Source organism: Ranitomeya imitator, chromosome 6 (assembly GCF_032444005.1).
Source record: "Ranitomeya imitator isolate aRanImi1 chromosome 6, aRanImi1.pri, whole genome shotgun sequence".
Taxonomy (NCBI): domain Eukaryota; kingdom Metazoa; phylum Chordata; class Amphibia; order Anura; family Dendrobatidae; genus Ranitomeya; species Ranitomeya imitator.
Genome location: NC_091287.1, coordinates 171763860 through 171782782, shown reverse-complemented (window position 1 = coordinate 171782782; position 18923 = coordinate 171763860). Strand labels below are relative to the sequence as shown.

At 42.6% G+C, this 18923-nt stretch overlaps 1 protein-coding gene across 1 annotated transcript in view; it reads left to right on the top strand.

The window, feature by feature from the left end:
- Positions 1-5976: 5976 nt before the first annotated feature.
- The window catches only part of PPP1R17 (protein phosphatase 1 regulatory subunit 17), a 59304-nt gene continuing 46357 nt past the window's right edge, over positions 5977-18923 (top strand). Inside the window, exons 1-4 of the mRNA XM_069732486.1 lie at positions 5977-6024; positions 7580-7666; positions 8283-8435; positions 9088-9237. Coding sequence (XP_069588587.1) covers positions 7600-7666; positions 8283-8435; positions 9088-9237 — 370 coding nt within the window. The 5' untranslated portion in view covers positions 5977-6024; positions 7580-7599. The remainder of the gene's footprint in view (positions 6025-7579; positions 7667-8282; positions 8436-9087; positions 9238-18923) is intronic.

Genomic DNA, 18923 nt, shown 5'->3' with positions numbered 1-18923 from the left:
TTGGGGCATATTATATATATATATATATATATATATATATATATATATATATATATATATATATATATAGGCACAAAAGAGAAAATTTGGTACACTGTGAATAAACACAGCTTACAGAACAAAAACAAATGACCTAGGTGTTATAAACCACTGAAAATAAGCATTTAGTTAATGCTCAGTAGAAACACAAATAACTTCTCAGATGACATCTACAGACACAAAAAAGAGAAAGCAAATATCAAACATGGTGTGTTATAAAAACATAAATAATACACACTGCCTGGGCAAATGACCCGCAGATAACCCTACATAACCCTGCAGGTACAATACAGAAAATCTGTCTCTTCTGTTTGTGAAAATAAACATTTATTGGGAAAGCGAATACAACAACAATTGACCTAGGTGTTATAAACCTCTGACCCGCAGATAACCCTACATAACCCTGCAGGTACAATACAGGTACAAACAGAAAATCTGGCTCTTCTGTTTGTGAAAATAAACATTTAGTTAATGTTCACCATTTAGTTAATGTTCAGTAGAGACACAAATAAACAGCTTGGTGTGTTATAAGTTCTGAACTATATGGATACACTGTGAATAAAACACAGCCAACAGAATCAAACTCGAGCTACGTATAAAAATATAAAACAAATACGTGAATAATATCAAACTGCAACAAATTAAAGTATATCAAACGATATCAAAAGGGGAAATCAGCCAGCCTCAGGGACAGCTGGCTGACAGGAGGAGGGGAGGGGTTACACACTTTGATACACTTTGATAGGGGCGGGGCACCTGTCAGATTGAGTTTGACGAATCATGGCTATTATACACTACTCTGGTTCTTGGCAACACAATCTTTAGTAGGTCCCCCTGGTTCCAGCACCGTCAGCTGGTTCCGTGCAGAGCCTTTGGCTTAGGTGCCTCCTTCTGGGTATCCGAGTTCCACCAACGTCAGGCGGTCCTTGGTAGTGCTTTGTGGCACGGGTACCTCCTGCTTAGTAACCGGGTTCCAGCACCGTCAGCTGGTCCTCGGTCGTGCCATTGGCTTTTCTACCTTCGGGTGGCCATCCGGGTTCCAGTACCAACAGCTGGTTCTCAGCAGTGTCTTTTGCTCTTTTACCTTCTGCTCCCCATCCTGGTTCCAGCACTGTCAGCTTGTTCCAGGCAGAGCCTTTGGCTTAGGTGCCTCCTTCTGGGTATCTGAGTTACACCAACGTCAGGCGGTCCTTGGTAGTGCTTTGTGGCACGGGTACCTCCTGCTTAGTAACCGGGTTCCAGTACAGTCAGCTGGTCCTCGGTTGTGCCATTGGCTCTTGCATCTTGGGCAACACATCTGGGTTTCAGTACCATCAGCTGGTTCTCGGCAGTGTCTTTGGCACGGGTACTCCCTCCTGCCCAGCCTGGTTCCAGCACGCCAGCTGTTTCCGGGTAGTGTCAAGGTCACTTAGACACCAAAATGTTGTCCTGTCGTGTTGCGGTCAGGTTAGCCGACTCCCTGGTGCCTGCAGTTTAGTTGCTTCCTATGTGGGCTGCGGGAAGTGGCAATCAAGGCTGGTTCTGTAGTGCCAATAGGACAAGCTCCCCCTGTAGGACTGTTGGTTTTCGGTAACTGCGGCTGGATCGTGGCCTACCTATTTTTTCTTTTACTGTGGACCTTCTGCCGCCTGAGTTCCAGCACCATTAGCTGGTTCTTGGCAACACAATCTTGAGTAGGCCCCCCTGGTTCCAGCACTGTCAGCTGGTTTCGGGCAGAGCCTTTGACTTAGGTGCCTCCTTCTGGGTATCCAAGTTCCACCAACGTCAGGCGGTCCTTGGTAGTGCTTTGTGGCAAGGGTACCTCCTGCTTTGTAACTGGGTTCCAGTACCGTCAGCTGGTCCTTGGTCATGCCATTGGCTCTTGCACCTTGGGCAACGCATCTGGGTTCCAGTACCGTCAGCTGGTTCTCGGCAGTGTCTTTTGCTCTTTTATCTTCTGCTCCCCATCCTGCTTCCAGCACCGTCAGCTGGTTCCGGGCAGAGCCTTTGGCTTAGGTGCCTCCTTCTGGGTATGCGAGTTTTACCAACGTCAGGCGGTCCTTGGTAGTTCTTTTTTGGCACAGGTACCCCTTGTTTAGTAACCGGGTTCCAGTACCATCAGCTGGTTCTCGGCAGTGTCTTTTACTGTTTTATCTTCTGCTCCTCATCCTGGTTCCAGCACCGTCAGCTGGTTCCGGGCACAGCCTTTGGCTTAGGTGCCTTTTTGTGGGTATCCGAGTTCCACCAACGTCAGGCGGTCCTTGGTAGTGCTTTGTGGCACGGGTACCTCCTGCTTAGTAACTGGGTTCCAGTACCGTCAGCTGGTCCTCGGTCGTGCCATTGGCTCTTGCACCTCGGGCAACGCATCTGGGTTCCAGCACCGTCAGCTGGTTCTCGGCAGTGTCTTTGGCACGGGTAATCCCTCCTGCCTAGCCTGGTTCCAGCACGCCAGCTGTTTCCGGGTAGTGTCAAGGTCACTTAGACGCCAAAACGTTGTCCTGTTGTGTTGCGGTCGGGTTAGCCGACTCCATGGTGCCTGCAGTTTAGGTGCTTCCTTTGTGGGCTGCGGGAAGTGGCAATCAAGGCTGGTTCTGTAGTGCCAATAGGACAAGCTCCCCCTGTAGGACTGTTGGTTTTCGGTAACTGCGGCTGGATCGAGGCCTACCTATTTTTTCTTTTACTCTGGACCTTCTGCCGCCTGAGTTCCAGCACCGTTAGCTGGTTCTTGGCAACACAATCTTGAGTAGGTCCCACTGGTTCCAGCACCATCAGCTGGTTCCGGGCAGAGCCTCGGCTTAGGTGCCTCCTTCTGGGTATCCGAGTTCCACCAACGTCAGGCGGTCCTTGGTAGTGCTTTGTGGCATGGGTACCTCCTGCTTAGTAACCGGGTTCCAGCACCATCAGCTGGTCCTTGGTCGTGCCATTGGCTCTTCTACCTTCGGGTAGCCATCTGGGTTCCAGTACCGTCAGCTGGCTCTCAGCATTGTCTTTTGCTCTTTTACCTTCTGATCCCCATCCTAGTTCCAGCACCGTCAGGTGGTTCCGGGCAGAGCCTTTGGCTTAGGTGCCTCCTTCTGGGTATCCGAGTTCCACCAACATCAGGCGGTCCTTGGTAGTGCTTTGTGGCACGGGTACCTCCTGCTTAGTAACCGGGTTCCAGCACCGTCAGCTGGTCCTCGGTCGTGCCATTGGCTCTTGCACCCTCGGGTAGCCATCCTGGTTCCAGTACCGTCAGCTGGTTCTCTGCAGTTCCTCGGCCTTCTTGTACCTCCTGCTACAGTTCCAAGATCAAGACCCTAAGCATGACGACCCTGAAGACCAAGAAGCAAAAGAACAAGAAGCTGCAGAACAAAAAGCAGAAGAACATTAGCATAAGACAAAAAATCAGAGCAAAAGTTATTATCTAAATTATAAGCAGAAGAAGGCTAAGCAGTGTATGGGGGTGAGTCCGTTCCTCCTCATGTTGCCCCTGGAAAAAACCTGCTGCTGCAGGCCAAACTGAACGCGGACAAATCCTGTTTTAAATCTTTTGTGACAGACAGAAAGGAAGGTGTAATCTTCAAACTTTGACGACAAATAACAACTACAGGAATGCCTGTTTGTCACACATAAGATTTTGATGAAGAAGAAGAATATGAAGGAGATGATGAAGTTGAATATGAAGAAGAAGAGTTGAATGAGAAGAATATGAGGAATTTAAAAAAAAAGAATAATAGGAAGAAGGTGAAGAAGAAGATGAATAAGGTGAAGGAGAAGTTGATGAAAAAGATGCTGCTGCTGAGGATGATGAAGAAGAAAGTGTGGTAGAAGTAAAAAAAAAAAAAGGTGCAGAGCATGGAAGTAGAGAAACATAAATATCTGACAAAATCTAAAAAATCTAAACATAGTCAAAATCTTTGTAACTCCGAACGTCTTAAAAAATTTATAATTCCTGCTATTCTATTTGAATGGGCTAAACCTCTATGCCTTTAATGTTTCCTCGACCTCCTCCGATACATTCTACGTTATTCTTAGATGTTTTCCTTCATGTGGAATTAACCTACAAGGAAGGAAAGGGTTTATTTTAATTCCGATATTTTGGTCCCATTGACTTGCATTGGTATCGGGTATCGGTATCGGCGAGATCCGATATTTTTCCGATATCGGCCGATCCAATCCGATACCGATACTTTTGAATATCGGAAGGTATCGCTCAACACTAATCACCACAGATCCCCCATAACAGTGTGTCATCCGCAGATCGTCCCATAAGTGTGTACCCTGCAGATCCCCATTAGAGTGCGTCACCACAGATCCTCCATAACAGTGTGTCATCTGCAGATCCTCCCATAAGTGTGAACCCTGCAGATCCTCCATAACAGTGCGTCACCAAAGATCCCCATAACAGTGCATCATCCGCAGATCCTCCCATAAGTGTGTACCCTGCAGATCCCCCATAACAGTGCGTCACCACAGATCCTCCATAACAATGTGTCATCCGCAGATCCTCCCATAAGTGTGTGCCCTGCAGATCCCCCATAACAGTGCGTCACCACAGATCCCCCATAACAGTGTGCATTCCGCAGATCCTCCCATAAGTGTGTTCCCTGCAGATCCCCGAAAAAAAGTGCATCACCACAAATCCCCTATAACAGTACATCATCCACAAGTTTTTTGCACAAAATTTTGCTCAAAATATTTTTTTTCTTATTTTCCTCCTCTAAAATCTAGGTGCGTCTTATAATCAGGTGTGTCGTATAAAGCGAAAAATACTGTAAATATGTAAAATATGAAAAATAAATCTGATTTACCAGGTTCCTTTTACACTAATGTTGTGCCTAAAAAAAAAAGTTCTTGGAACATTATATAATGCCCTGACGGAAATAAGTTATGCTTTTTCATAGCAATATCTTGAAGTTATCACATGTATATCAGATATTTGTCCCTGCACAATGTATAGTGTGTCATCCGCAGATCCCTCATAACAGTGTCATCCACAGATCCTCCCATAAGTGTGTACCCTGCAGACCCCCATTAGAGTGCGTCACCACAGATCCCCCATAACTGTGTGTCATCCACAGGTCCTCCCATAAGTGTGTACCCTGCAGATCCCCCATAACAGTGTGTCATCACAGATCCTCCATAACAGTGTGTCATCCGCAGATCCTCCCATAAGTGTGTTCCCTGCAGATCCCCCAAAACAGTGCATCACCTCAGATCCCCTATAGCAGTGCTCATCCGCAAGTTTTTTGCACACAATTTGGCTCAAAATAATTTTTTTCTTATTTTCCTCCTCTAAAATCAAGGCGCGTCTTATAATCAGGTGTGTCTTATAAAGCGAAAAATACTGTAAATATGTAAAATATGAAAAATAAATCTGATTTACCAGGTTCCTTTTACACTAATGTTGTGCCTAAAAAAAAAAAGTGCTTGGAACATTATATTATGCCCTGACGGAAATAAGTTATGCTTTTTCATAGCAATATCTTGAAGTTGTTATCACATGTATATAAAAGTGAGCAATGGCTTAAAATATGAGCAATTTATTGTAGACCGTGTTATTTTTTCCATGTATTAGACTTCCATAACTGCTTTTCTGAACTGTGTTCTAATTGCTCAGTGCCATCAGGCTTCATTATACTTTATTACACGATGTTCTACCACACTACTTCTTATATCATTCAGACATGAGTACTATTCTACCACTGCTCGACTCTTCTCTTTGCCGATATTCGTGCAACTCATTCTAAACTTGCATCATCTGTGTGTTCTCATGCTTTAGTGGCCTGATAAATGTTTTCTTTTATGTTCTCATTTCTTTAGATGATTATGTCATTAGAATTACATAAGAAAACCATTGCAACGGGACTGCAAATGGGGCTGCACGGTGTTGTCCTTGGTCCTAATTGAATGTTTCTATGGTAACACCTCTTGCAGTCATTTATATAGGAGTGGAGAACAGAAGGCACCATCAGCTGGACCAGGACCTCCAGCGGCACAGAGCTCCCAGCCAGCATTGCTTCGTTTGTGAGTACTATAGCAAACTTAGATTTCTTGCAGTCTTGTCTGACTTTCAACCATAGAATATTTTATGTGTAGAATATAGGATGCCTTTTTGTAATATATTTGCTCCACATGTTTATATATTTATCTGTCTTTTGTACAATTTTAATTTTACAATAAAAGTCACAATGGTTGAATTTCTACATTGTGTTAAACCCATGGTACGACTACAACTCTCTGCATCGCATATGATCTCATTGAAAGTGTATACGGTACTTTGAAAGTACAGTAAAAGGGCCTTTGAATAGCTTTCCATAAAAAAAAAAATTGGTCTCATCATTTTCAAGTATTCGTTTCACCTCTATTATGTTTGGCATATGATTAACTGTAATAAATGTATTAATTTTACTTACGGCATTAGGTATGCATAGGCTACTCATTCATTGTATTCTATATAATAAAGTTAGAAATGGTTTAGTATACAATTTACTGCACAAAATTTTTTTTACTTTTTCATGTTATCTTTCTCCACAAAGCTTCTAATGAGCAATTTAAACCATTATTCTTAGAGGTTAGGATATAAATTATTCAAGGCTATTGAGTAAGCCATCACATATGTGAACAATGATATGTGGATCAATTTTATCATGCTATTAAATGAGCTTTCTAGATCATACCATATGTTTAGCATATGTTCAATTCATTTTCCCACTTATGTTACAGGTTGCGTCAAGACACTAAATGTAGTAAATGTTCATCTGCTTAGATATTTACTAGAAGTAATATTAACCTGCGCCTAAAAGTAAAAGAGTGTGTTCTGCAGCTTTGTGCTTGATGCAAATATAACATCATAATAAATCTATGTGTAGTATATAATGTCTATTCTTGTATCTATCATAGATCATCTATGTATTTGTATTATGTATCTATATAGTATTCAATTATTAAGACTTTTTTTGCACATTCCTTTTTTTTTCTGCATTTCTTAGTTGAGTTTTTCAAGTGTAAAACACTGCAGTTTACACCACCAGAAGATATCAAAGCAAATTACTGGAGAAAAATTTGTTCAAAATAAAATTTCAGTAGTTCTAAGTACAGTATCACTTTTTCACATTTATAGGTATCTCTAGATTTCTACATATGCATGTTTTGTCATGAATTATATAGAATGTTGCATAACAAATATACAATACAATAAAAAAAATTACCACATTTTTTAAAGTCTGCACCGATGTTTAGTAAACTTATTATTATTATTATTATTATTTTTATTATTTATTGTTATAGCGCCATTTATTCCATGACGCTTTACATGTGATGAGGGGTATAAATAATAAAAACAAGTACAATAATCTTAAACAATACAAGTCATAACTGGTACAGGAGGAGAGAGGGCCCTGCCCGCGAGGGTTCACAATCTATAAGGGATGGGTGAGAATACAGTAGGCGAGGATAGAGCTGGCCGTGCAGCGGTTTGGTCGATCGGTGGTTACTGCAGGTTATAGGCTTGTCTTATGAATATGAATGTGACTTATGAATATTTGTTTCTTATTTCTCATTCTTGTATACATTTTCACAGGAAGAAGAAACCTTTAAATTATGTCAACAGAATTTGTGTCTCCGCTGGATCCCTCAGAGGACAGAGAGGACAAGGAAGAACAGCGCTGTAAGCTTTTAGGTTTTCGATACAAGGATGAGTCATGCAGAATTACCTTGATCACAGCAGACAATGATTCATCCTGCTGAAACTTAGAAACCTGATATGGCTTCCTTTCTGGTAAAAGAGCTGCTGCCAGATGGGAAGAGATGGGCTAAGGTTTCTCCTCATGGGATCGGGAACTGTGCGGCTGACAAAGCATAATAAAGAAAATAATAAAATATTTTCATTCACATATAATTTAAGCATTTTGTATATATTTTGGAGGATAAATGATAAAAAAAATTAAATGGGGCATTTAGCAACTTTAAAGTTTAATACAAAGGCAGAAATAAATGAAGAACAAGGCTAAATTCTTATTGTTAAATTGACTAATTGCAAGTGAAGGTGGAGAATGAAATACATGACTTTAGTAAGCAATTCTGATTGGCCAATAGGATAGATTCATTTTTTTTAAATCGTGATAGGTCCATTGATTTTTAATGAAACTGGGTTCCATCGAGTCTTCTGCGTGTTTGCGGATGGCAAAGCAATAGGAAGAAACATTCTAGAAGTTTTATATATACATTTTTAACAAGGAAAAATTGCTCTCATATCCATTAAAAAAAATAATAATAATTTCCAGACAACCTTTCTGAACAACTGATAAGGAAGTGTGATATCCAGATGAAAGTAAGAAAAGGAAAAACTGCCCTTGCTTCCCAGAAAAATGAAATAGATCTAAAACAACCTCGGAGAAAAGACACCCCAGCCCTACACAAGCCACCGTTTACTCCAGGTAAGGACACCATTTATTAAAGGAACCCTAAACTTAGAAATGAATGCTAAACAGTTTTGTAAAAATCTTGCAGAGAAAACAAGGGTTAATTTACTACTGACCTTTTTCATTATTGGTTGGGGAAAGGCTATGGGTTAGAGCTTAGCAATATTTTTGGTCAGTGGAGGAAGCCTTTTAGACCAGAAAGAAAGGAGGAGGACAGGGAACATCGTGGATCTTCTGAGACACATAGGGAGGAATTATTTATGTTTTTTCTCATACCATAAATCACTGATATAATATTATTCATTTTGTATATTGTGCTTGATAACATCTATGGCAATCTCTGGATATGACATCGCTAAAGAGAACTAAGGAACTCATTTCTGTCTTCCAATTTTGGAGGCAGTTTAGTGAGCAATTTAAGAGGTTCATTTTTTTTTTTTTTTTTTTGTGTAATTTCTATGCTTAGGACTCCTGTAATTTCATTTTTGAAGAAGACATACCAACCACTCCCCAGATCTAACTTATTTTGTGCATTGCTTTCCATGACTTTTTTTCTGATATCCTACCAATTGGGGTAAAAGGTTAATAATCTCTCCAAAGCAGCTTGTGTTTATTTGGTATTTCTGTTGATTAAAGATTTATTATAACAAAATAAAATGTGCTCTAGATTTTTCAGAGCTATTATTGAAACGCTTTGATGAAGTGGAAAAACAACAAAAGAATATGCAAATTCCATCTGTTTTAAATAAAGACCCAGAGTTGAGAAAACCAAAGAGAAAAGATACTCCAGCACTGCACACTTCACCTCTGATCCCAGGTACAATTGCTCTACCCAGTCACTGTGCTAACTTTGTTAATATAAGCCTACATAGTACTTATAAGTAACTTAAGTGAGGCAATACTAGATTTTAGACAATATCAGATTTCACTATTATCCAATAGTAATAAAGGGTTAATAAAACACACACATTAGGAAAAAAGTATTTTAATATTCTTCATTTAACCATACTTACCATACTTCAGCGCCTGTCTGCCGTAGTCCAATTAATAACGAGTGTCCCACGACGATCTCCCCTATAGAACATTGACATTGGGTGATGTCACTGCTCTATAGGACCCTCAGTTACACACTGACAGGAGATAATGGCTCCTACAGTGCATCACTGAGGTTACTATAGTTCAAAGTCTCACTTTATGGCAATTGCTGCGTGGGAAAATTTCTCACATAGCAATGCCAAAAGTGAAACTAAGGACTTTTTTTTTTTACAGCGGCAGAGGAATACAGTGCGGAAGGATACCTTCCTCCCGTCATTGTGTTCCTGGAGCCCCTGGAGAGTGGTCACATCAGCTGATGCAGCCGTTCTCCACGGGAGATCGTCGTGGGACACTCGTGGATTTCTGCGGACAGGGAGTATATTGGTTGTTTGTTATTTTAATATTTTTTACATATGAAACTGGCTTCGGGGAACAAAGTGACAAGTAATGGTGAGCATGTACTCTATGTTTAATGTACTGTATGTCTGTATGTATAGCCTGCACAGAGCCCCGGCAGCCAGCACAGAGCCCCCGGCAGGCATGCACATACCCCCAGCAGCCCGCACAGAGCCCCGGCAGCCCATACAGAGCCCCCGGCAGGCACGCACAGACCCCCAGCAGCCTGCACAGACCCCCAGCAGGCCCGCACAGAGCCCCGGCAGCCCGCACTTAACCCCCGGCAGCCCGCACAGAGCCCCGGCAGGCCACACAGAGCCCCGGAAGCCCGCACAGAGCCCCGGCAGCCCGCACAGAGCCCCCGGCAGGCACGCACTGACCCCCGGCAGGCATGCACAGAGCTCTGGCAGCCCGCACAGAGCCCCGGCAGCCTGCACAGAGCCCCGACAGCCCGCACAGAGCCCCGGCAGCCCGCACAGAGCCCCCAGCAGGCACGCACAGACCCCCGGCAGCCCGCACAGACCCCCGGCAGCCCGCACAGAGCCCTGACAGACCGCACAGAGCCCCTGGCAGTCACGCACACACCCCCGGCAGCCCGCACATAGCCCCGGCAGGCCACACAGAGCCCCGGCAGCCCGCACAGAGCCCCCGGCAGTCAGCACAGACCCCCGGCAGCTCGCACAGAGCCCCGGCAGCCCACACAGAGCCCAGGCAGCTTGCACAGAGCCCCAGCAGGCCCGCACAGACCCTGGCAGGCACGCACAGACCCCCGGCAGGCCCGCACAGACCCCCACGGTCACGCACAGACTCCGCCCGCACACACAGACTCGCAGTCTCCACCCACGCACCACTCACACTCCGTTATAGTGCATCATTGCACTATGGGAACTTCCGATTCCGGAATCCGATATCACAAAAGTATCGGAACTCAGTTTCAGAATTCCGAGACAGCGAATATCGGCCGATACCCGATATTTGCAGTATCGGAATGCTCAACACTAGTCAGCAGTGTTCCCCATGCTTGTGGAACCTACTGAAACAGACTATGGGACCTTTTTAAATGCTTAGGAAGCCTTGGCAGATGTTTTTTGCGTATGATTCTAAATTACTGAGATAATGACTTTTGCGTTTTCTTGGCTGTATGCCATAATCATCACCATTAACAGAAATAAACACTTGAAATAGATCACTCTGTTTGTAATGACTCTATATAAAATATGAGTTTCACTTTTTGTGTTGAAGAACTGAAATGAATTCACTTTTTGATGATATTCTAATCTAGTGAGAAGCACTAGTGCCGGGTGTCAGCTGTCAGAATCAGCTGAAACCCGTCGGTTATCGGCCGCACACCACATGTGTGCGCGGGGGCGATCACGATGATATAATGATTTGTCGATGGTCAAATTGGCCCAGGTCACATGCACGGTTCATTATGTCCGATGTCTGAAACGGCTTAAATTATCACAGCTCAAGTCTGCTTTGGCTGTTGGAACAAGGAAAGGAAAAACAAAAACGCAAAAACAAAAATTCCTGGATTAAAATAACAGTGTAAGCAATAATTTTACTGTATATTTGATACCTAATATGTTTCTAATATTCCACTAATACAAACAGATAAAAACATATGAGATTGATCCTATATAAGTGATACAATGTCAGGAATAGGCTGTTGTAAATATCTAATTTTCAATTGCTTGGGATTGTAATCAGGAAATTAGATGATGAGGCACAATTGTGACATGACAATATTTGATTAATTCTTTTAACAGGAATGTAATGCCAGGTCACTCGAGAGCTGCGCACTTAGGACTGTAGTTAAATAGCTTATTAATGAATTAATGAAGCACTTATTGGAGATGCAGCGCTAACCAGTAATATATTGCTGAAGCTGCAGCAACTTCTCTTAACATAAGCCTTATATAAGTCAAGGGTATATTGTAGGTCTGAGACATGACTACTGTTAATTTATTAATGTGTTATTTATTATATCTCCTAATATCACAAAAAAGCAATTAATAAAAAATATCTAAGGGTTGCATAAATACTATCCAGCATATTATAATGGCTTGTGGACAAGATCTCGTGCCATGTCACAAAATTATTTTTTTAGTAATCTAATGACATTAAATACTTTGCCCAGCTGGTGCTGTGCATTTAACCTACTCTATTTCTGCTTGTTCTCATAGCTCCTTCTCCCAGATGTCAAAAAATTATGTTTTAGATATATTGTCCCAGTTTCATCAAAGTGTTTAAGACAAAATGGCATAAGATGTTTCGAAAAGTTGGGAACTTTTTGCACAACAAGAGGTCATATGCAAACCGTTAGTGACTTCTTGTGTTTTCATGCCAGTTTCAGCCAGCTCTGACAAAATAGGTGGATCTGACGTTGGACGAGGTCGTGGTGACACCCACACTTCACAATTCAGCTTCATGACATGTTGTGGCATTCTTTATACCTGAAATCGAAATCCAATCTCTGTCTGGAATAAGATCTGTGATGAAGCATCTGCTAATAACCATCACCCCTCATCAAGATCCAATGCACCCTCTCATGGTAGCTCTGACAAATGTAGGGTCCCAAGAGGGGAAAAGAGTGCCAAGAAAAGCATTTAGGATTTACCTGATGCTGGGAGGTCACAGGCCCTAACACGCGTTTTGCGCCAGCTTCTTTGGGGGGCCTCATTCAAATATATTGAATATTAAAACATTTTATGTGCTGCTGTCATCTGGTTGTGTGGGAAAGTGTGGGCTAGTCCAGGCTTTGTTCATTTTTATGAGAGTAAGCCTGTCAGCATTCTCAGTTGACAGGCGAAAGTGCCTGTCTGTTATGACCTCCTCATGTGGCCAAGATGAATGTAAAATGAGGGTCGCAGGAAAGGCAGCACTGCATAAAGTTGGCCATGTGTGCCAAGCTCCATACAGCCAACGCTTCCCTGTCTCCACCATGATGAGGATTCTTCATCTCCTCCCTCTCTTCCTCCTCATTCTCATCCATGTAGGAGAGATGGGACAAGGGTTGTGTGGTTAACAGTCTCTGTTGCGCTAGCCACAAGCTTCTGTTCCTGCTCCTCAGCGTCCAACTCTTCATTAAAACCCAATCCGTGCTGAGCAGATGAAATTATGCTGGGCTGGCTACAATCTCTCTGTGTTATGTCTTCCTCCATCCCCACCTGGTCCGCATGCAAAGCTTGATGTTTAATTTTGAGCAACGACTGGTTAGGTTTGCACACAAGCGTGATCGTTGTGCTCACTATGTGAACAACGCAGCTCACTATCTTTCTGGAGTCCTCAAAGTCTTGGAGAACCGCACAAATGTCATACATCCATATCCACTCTTCAGTTGTTATGTGCAGAGGCTGACCAGAATACCAACGGGTGTGTTGGAGCTGGTACTTAACCACTGGCCACTGCTGCTCTCAAAGCCTAGCCAGCATGTGCAGTGTGGAGTTACAGCGAGTAGTGACATTGCATACCAGTCAGTGAGCTGGCACTTGTATGCGCTTCTGCAGCAATGCCAGAGCGACAGCAGCTGTAACCAACTAGTGTAAATGGGTGCTGACGTGGCGTACCTTGAGCAGAAGCTCTGGCAAATCTAGGTAGGTTTTAAGAAACCTCTGAACTACCAAGTTGAGCACATCAGGTTATGTCCATTATCGCGAACATGCCTGGTTTGAGGCTCAGCGGCAAAAACTACAGACTTGTTTGGTCTATTCCTTTAAGTAACTCTGCCTTGGTGTGCGGTTTGTCCCGTAGACAAATGAGCTTCAGCAGACAAAGATTTGGAATTATATAGCTTAATGTCCTAATGTTTTAAATAAACCCATTTCGATGGGCAAAACGCTTTCCTATGGTAAATTAAATTAAGCAAACAACCCAGGTGTGCGTAAACCAAGGGCAAAAAAGAAGTGTTGAAAAAAAAAGTATATATTGCCTTTTTTCAAAAAATTCATTTTATTAGAAATTAACCCCTTTACCCCCAAGGGTGGTTTGCACGTCAATGACCAGGCCAATTTTTACAATTCTGACCACTGTCCCTTTATGAGGTTATAACTCCGAAACGCTTCAACGGATCCTGGTGATTCTGACATTGTTTTCTCGTGATATATTGTACTTCATGATAGTGGTAAAATTTCTTTGATAGTACCTGCGTTTATTTGTGAAAACAATGGAAATTTGGCGAAAATTTTGAAAATTTCGCAATTTTCAAACTTTGAATTTTTATGCAATTAAATCACAGAGATATGTCACACAAAATACTTAATAAGTAACATTTCCCACATGTCTCCTTTACATCAGCATAATTTTGGAACCAATTTTTTTTTTGTTAGGGAGTTATAAGGGTTAAAATTTGACCAGCAATTTCTCATTTTTACAACACCATTTTTTTTTAGGGACCACGTCTCATTTGAAGTCATTTTGAGGGGTCTATATGATAGAAAATGCCAAGTGTGACACCATTCTAAAAACTGCACCCCTCAAGGTGCTCAAAACCACATTCAAGAAGTTTATTAACCCTTCAGGTTTTTAATAGGAATTTTTGGAATGTTTAAATAAAAATGAACATTTAACTTTTTTACACAAAAAATTTACTTCAGCTCCAATTTGTTTTATTTTACCAAGGGTAACAGGAGAAATTGGACCCAAAAAGTTGTTGTCCAATTTGTCCTGAGTACGCTGATACCCCATATGTGGCAGTAAACCACTGTTTGGGCGCATGGGAGAGCTCGGAAGGGAAGGAGCGCTATTTGACTTTTCAATGCAAAATTGACAGGAATTGAGATGGGACGCCATGTTGCGTTTGGAGAGCCACTGATGTGCCTAAACATTGAAACCCCCCACAAGTGACACCATTTTGGAAAGTAGACCCCCTAAGGAACTTATCTGGATGTGTGGTGAGCACTTTGACCCACCAAGTGCTTCACAGAAGTTTATAATGCAGAACCGTAAAAATAAAAAATCATATTTTTTCACAAAAATTATATTTTTGCCCCCAATTTTTTATTTTTCCAAGGGTAAGAGAAGAAATTGGACCTCAAAAGTTGTTGTCCAATTTGTCCTGAGTACGCTGATACCCCATATGTGGCAGTAAACCACTGTTTGGGCGCATGGGAGAGCTCGGAAGGGAAGGAGCGCCGTTTGACTTTTCAATGCAAAATTGACAGGAATTGAGATGGGACGCCATGTTGCGTTTGGAGAGCCACTGATGTGCCTAAACATTGAAACCCCCCACAAGTGACACCATTTTGTAAAGTAGACCCCCTAAGGAACTTATCTGGATGTGTGGTGAGCACTTTGACCCACCAAGGGCTTCACAGAAGTTTATAATGCAGAGCCATAAAAATAAAACAAAATTCTTTTCCCACAAAAATTATTTTTTAGCCCCCAGTTTTGTATTTTCCCTAGGGTAACAGGAGAAATTGGACCCCAAAAGTTGTTGTCCAATTTGTCCTGAGTACGCTGATACCCCATATGTGGGGGGAACCACCGTTTCGGCGCATGGGAGGGTTCGGAAGGGAAGGAGCGCCATTTGGAATGCAGACTTAGATGGAATGGTCTGCAGGCGTCACATTGCGTTTGCAGAGCCCCTAATGTACCTAAACAGTAAAAACCCCCCACAAGTGACACCATTTTGGAAAGTAGACACCCTAAGGAACTCATCTTGATGTGTTGTGAGAGCTTTGAACCCCCAAGTATTTCACTACAGTTTATAACGCAGAGCCATGCAAATAAAAAATATTTTTTTTTTCCACAAAAATTATATTTTAGCCCCCAGTTTTGTATTTTTCCAAGGTTAGCAGGAGAAATTGGACCCTAAATGTTGTTGTCCAATTTGTCCTGAGTACGCTGATACCTGATATGTGGGGGGGAACCACCGTTTGGGCGCATGGGAGGGCTCGGAAGGGAAGGAGCATCATTTGGAATGCAGACTTAGATGGATTGGTCTGCAGGCGTCACATTGCATTTGCAGAGCCCCTAATGTACCTAAACAGTAGAAACCCCCCACAAGTGACCCCATATTGGAAACTAGACCCCTCAATGAACTTATCTAGATGTGTTGTGAGAACTTTGAACCCCCAAGTGTTTCACTACAGTTTATAACGCAGAGCCGTGAAAATAAAAAATCTTTTTGTTTTCCCACAAAAATTATTTTTTAGCCCCCAGTTTTGTATTTTCCCAAGGGTAACAGGAGAAATTGGTCCACAAAAGTTGTTGTCCAATTTGTCCTGAGTACGCTGATACCCCATATGTTGGGGTAAACCCCTGTTTGGGCACACAGAAGAGCTCGGAAGGGAAGGAGCACTGTTTTACTTTTTCAACGCAGAATTGGCTGGAATTGAGATCGGACGCCATGTCGTGTTTGGAGAGCCGCTGATGTGCTGAAACAGTGGAAACCCCCAATTATAACTGAAACCCTAATCTAAACACACCCCTAACCCTAATTCCAACGGTAACCCTAACCACACCTCTAACCCTGACACACCCCTAACCCTAATCCCAACCCTATTCCCAACTGTAAATGTAATCTAAACCCTAACCCTAACTTTAGCCCCAACCCTAACTGTAGCCCCAACCCTAACCCTAACCCTAGCCCTAACCCTAGCCCTAACCCTAGCCCTAACCCTAACCCTAGCCCTAACCCTAGCCCTAACCCTAGCCCTAACCCTAGCCCTAACCCTAACCCTAACCCTAGCCCTAACCCTAGCCCTAGCCCTAGCCCTAACCCTAGCCCTAACCCTAGCCCTAACCCTAACCCTAGCCCTAGCCCTAGCCCTAGCCCTAACCCTAGCCCTAACCCTAGCCCTAACCCTAGCCCTAGCCCTAACCCTAGCCCTAATGGGAAAATGGAAATAAATACATTTTTTTTTATTTTTCCCTAACTAAGGGGGTGATGAAGGGGGGTTTGATTTACTTTTATAGCGAGTTTTTTAGCGGATTTTTATGATTGGCAGCCGTCACACACTGAAAGACCCTTTTTATTGCAAAAAATATTTTTTGCAATACCACATTTTGAGAGCTATAATTTTTCCATATTTTGGTCCACAGAGTCATGTGAGGTCTTGTTTTTTGCGGGACGAGTTGACGTTTTTATTGAAAACATATTTGGGCACGTGACATTTTTTGATCGCTTTTTATTCCGATTTTTGTGAGGAAGAATGACCAAAAGCCAGCTATTCATGAATTTCTATTGGGGGAGGCGTTTATACCGTTCCGCGTTTGGTAAAATTGATAAATCAGTTTTATTCTTCGGGTCAGTACGATTACAGCGATACCTCATTTATATCATTTTTTTATGGTTTGGCGCTTTTACACGATAAAAACTATTTTACAGAAAAAATAATTATTTTTGCATCGCTTTATTCTCAGGACTATAACTTTTTTATTTTTTTGCTGATGATGCTGTATGGCGGCTCTTTTTTTGCAGGACAATATGACGCTTTCAGCGGTACCATGGTTATTTATATCTGTCCTTTTGATCGCGTGTTATTCCACTTTTTGTTCGGCGGTATGATAATAAAGCGTTGTTTTTTGCCTCGTTTTTTTTTTATTTTTCTTACAGTGTTTACTGAAGGGGTTAACTAGTGGGACAGTTTTATAGGTCGGGTCGTTACGGACGCGGCGATACTAAATATGTGTACTTTTATTGGTTTTTTTTTTTTATTTAGATGAAGAAATGTATTTATGGGAATAATATTTTTTTTTTTTTCATTATTTTGGAATATTTTTTTTTATTTTTTTTACACATTTGGAAAATTTTTTTTTTACTTTTTTACTTTGTCCCAGGGGGGGACATCACAGATCAGTGATCTGACAGTTTGCACAGCACTCTGTCAGATCACTGATCTGACATGCAGCGCTGCAGCCTTCACAGTGCCTGCTCTGAGCAGGCTCTGTGAAGCCACCTCCCTCCCTGCAGGACCCGGATCCGCGGCCATCTTGGATCCGGGGCTGGAGGGAGCAGGGAGGGAGGTGAGACCCTCGCAGCAACGCGATCACATCGCGTTGCTCCGGGGGTCTCAGGGAAGCCCGCAGGGAGCCCCCTCCCTGCGCGGTGCTTCCCTGCACCGCCGGCACATCGCGATCATCTTTGATCGCGGTGTGCCAGGGGTTAATGTGCCGGGGGCGGTCCGTGGCCGCTCCTGGCACATAGTGCCGGATGTCAGCTGCGATAAGCAGCTGACACCCGGCCGCGATCGGCCGCGCTCCCCCCGTGAGCGCGGCCGATCTGCTATGACGTACTATCCCGTCCAGGGTCAGATAAGCCCAGGGCACCTCGACGGGATAGTACGTCTAAGGTCACAGAGGGGTTAAAAAAAAAAATAAGAATGGTGCAGAATAAGAAAGAGGGGCAGAATTTGAAAGTGAAATGTGCAAAATATGGTAATTAAATAGCCTTCAATAATTGCACAGTGGCATATTTAAAGAACATAATAGCATATTATCACCATTAGATAGGGGTCATACATTTTTAAAGTGCATAAAGCGTGCATAAATAGTGCAAATAAAGCACAATACAAATTGAAATAAATACTTGTAATCAATTGTATCTATTGCACAAAAGAAGATATCATCAGAGGTAAATATATGCATTAGATAAACAAGCAATATTTGTCCTTTTGTTTCCCAGTTTTTTAAAGGTATTTAAAAGAAGGAAATGCACCTGCTGTGTGGTTCTCTGTGGCCTCTAAATTCTAAAGCAACCCTCTATAATATAGTAATGCCTAGTGCAAGTGCCCTAGAAAACAATGCCCATAGCTTGCCCCCTAGAAAGTAATAATGTCCTGTCTGTGCCCCTTTGATAGTAACTAGTGTTGAGCGATACCTTCCGATATCGGAAAGTATCGGTATCGGTTTGGATCGGCCGATATTCAAAAAATATCGGATATCGCCGATACCGATACCCGATCCCAATGCAAGTCAATGGGACCAAAATATCGGAATTAAAATAAACCCTTTCTTTCCTTGTAGGTTCATTCTACATGAAGGAAAACAACTAAGAATAATGCCGGATGTATTTGGGGAGGTGGCGGAGACATTAAAGTCATAGAGGTTTATCCCAATCAAATAGAATAG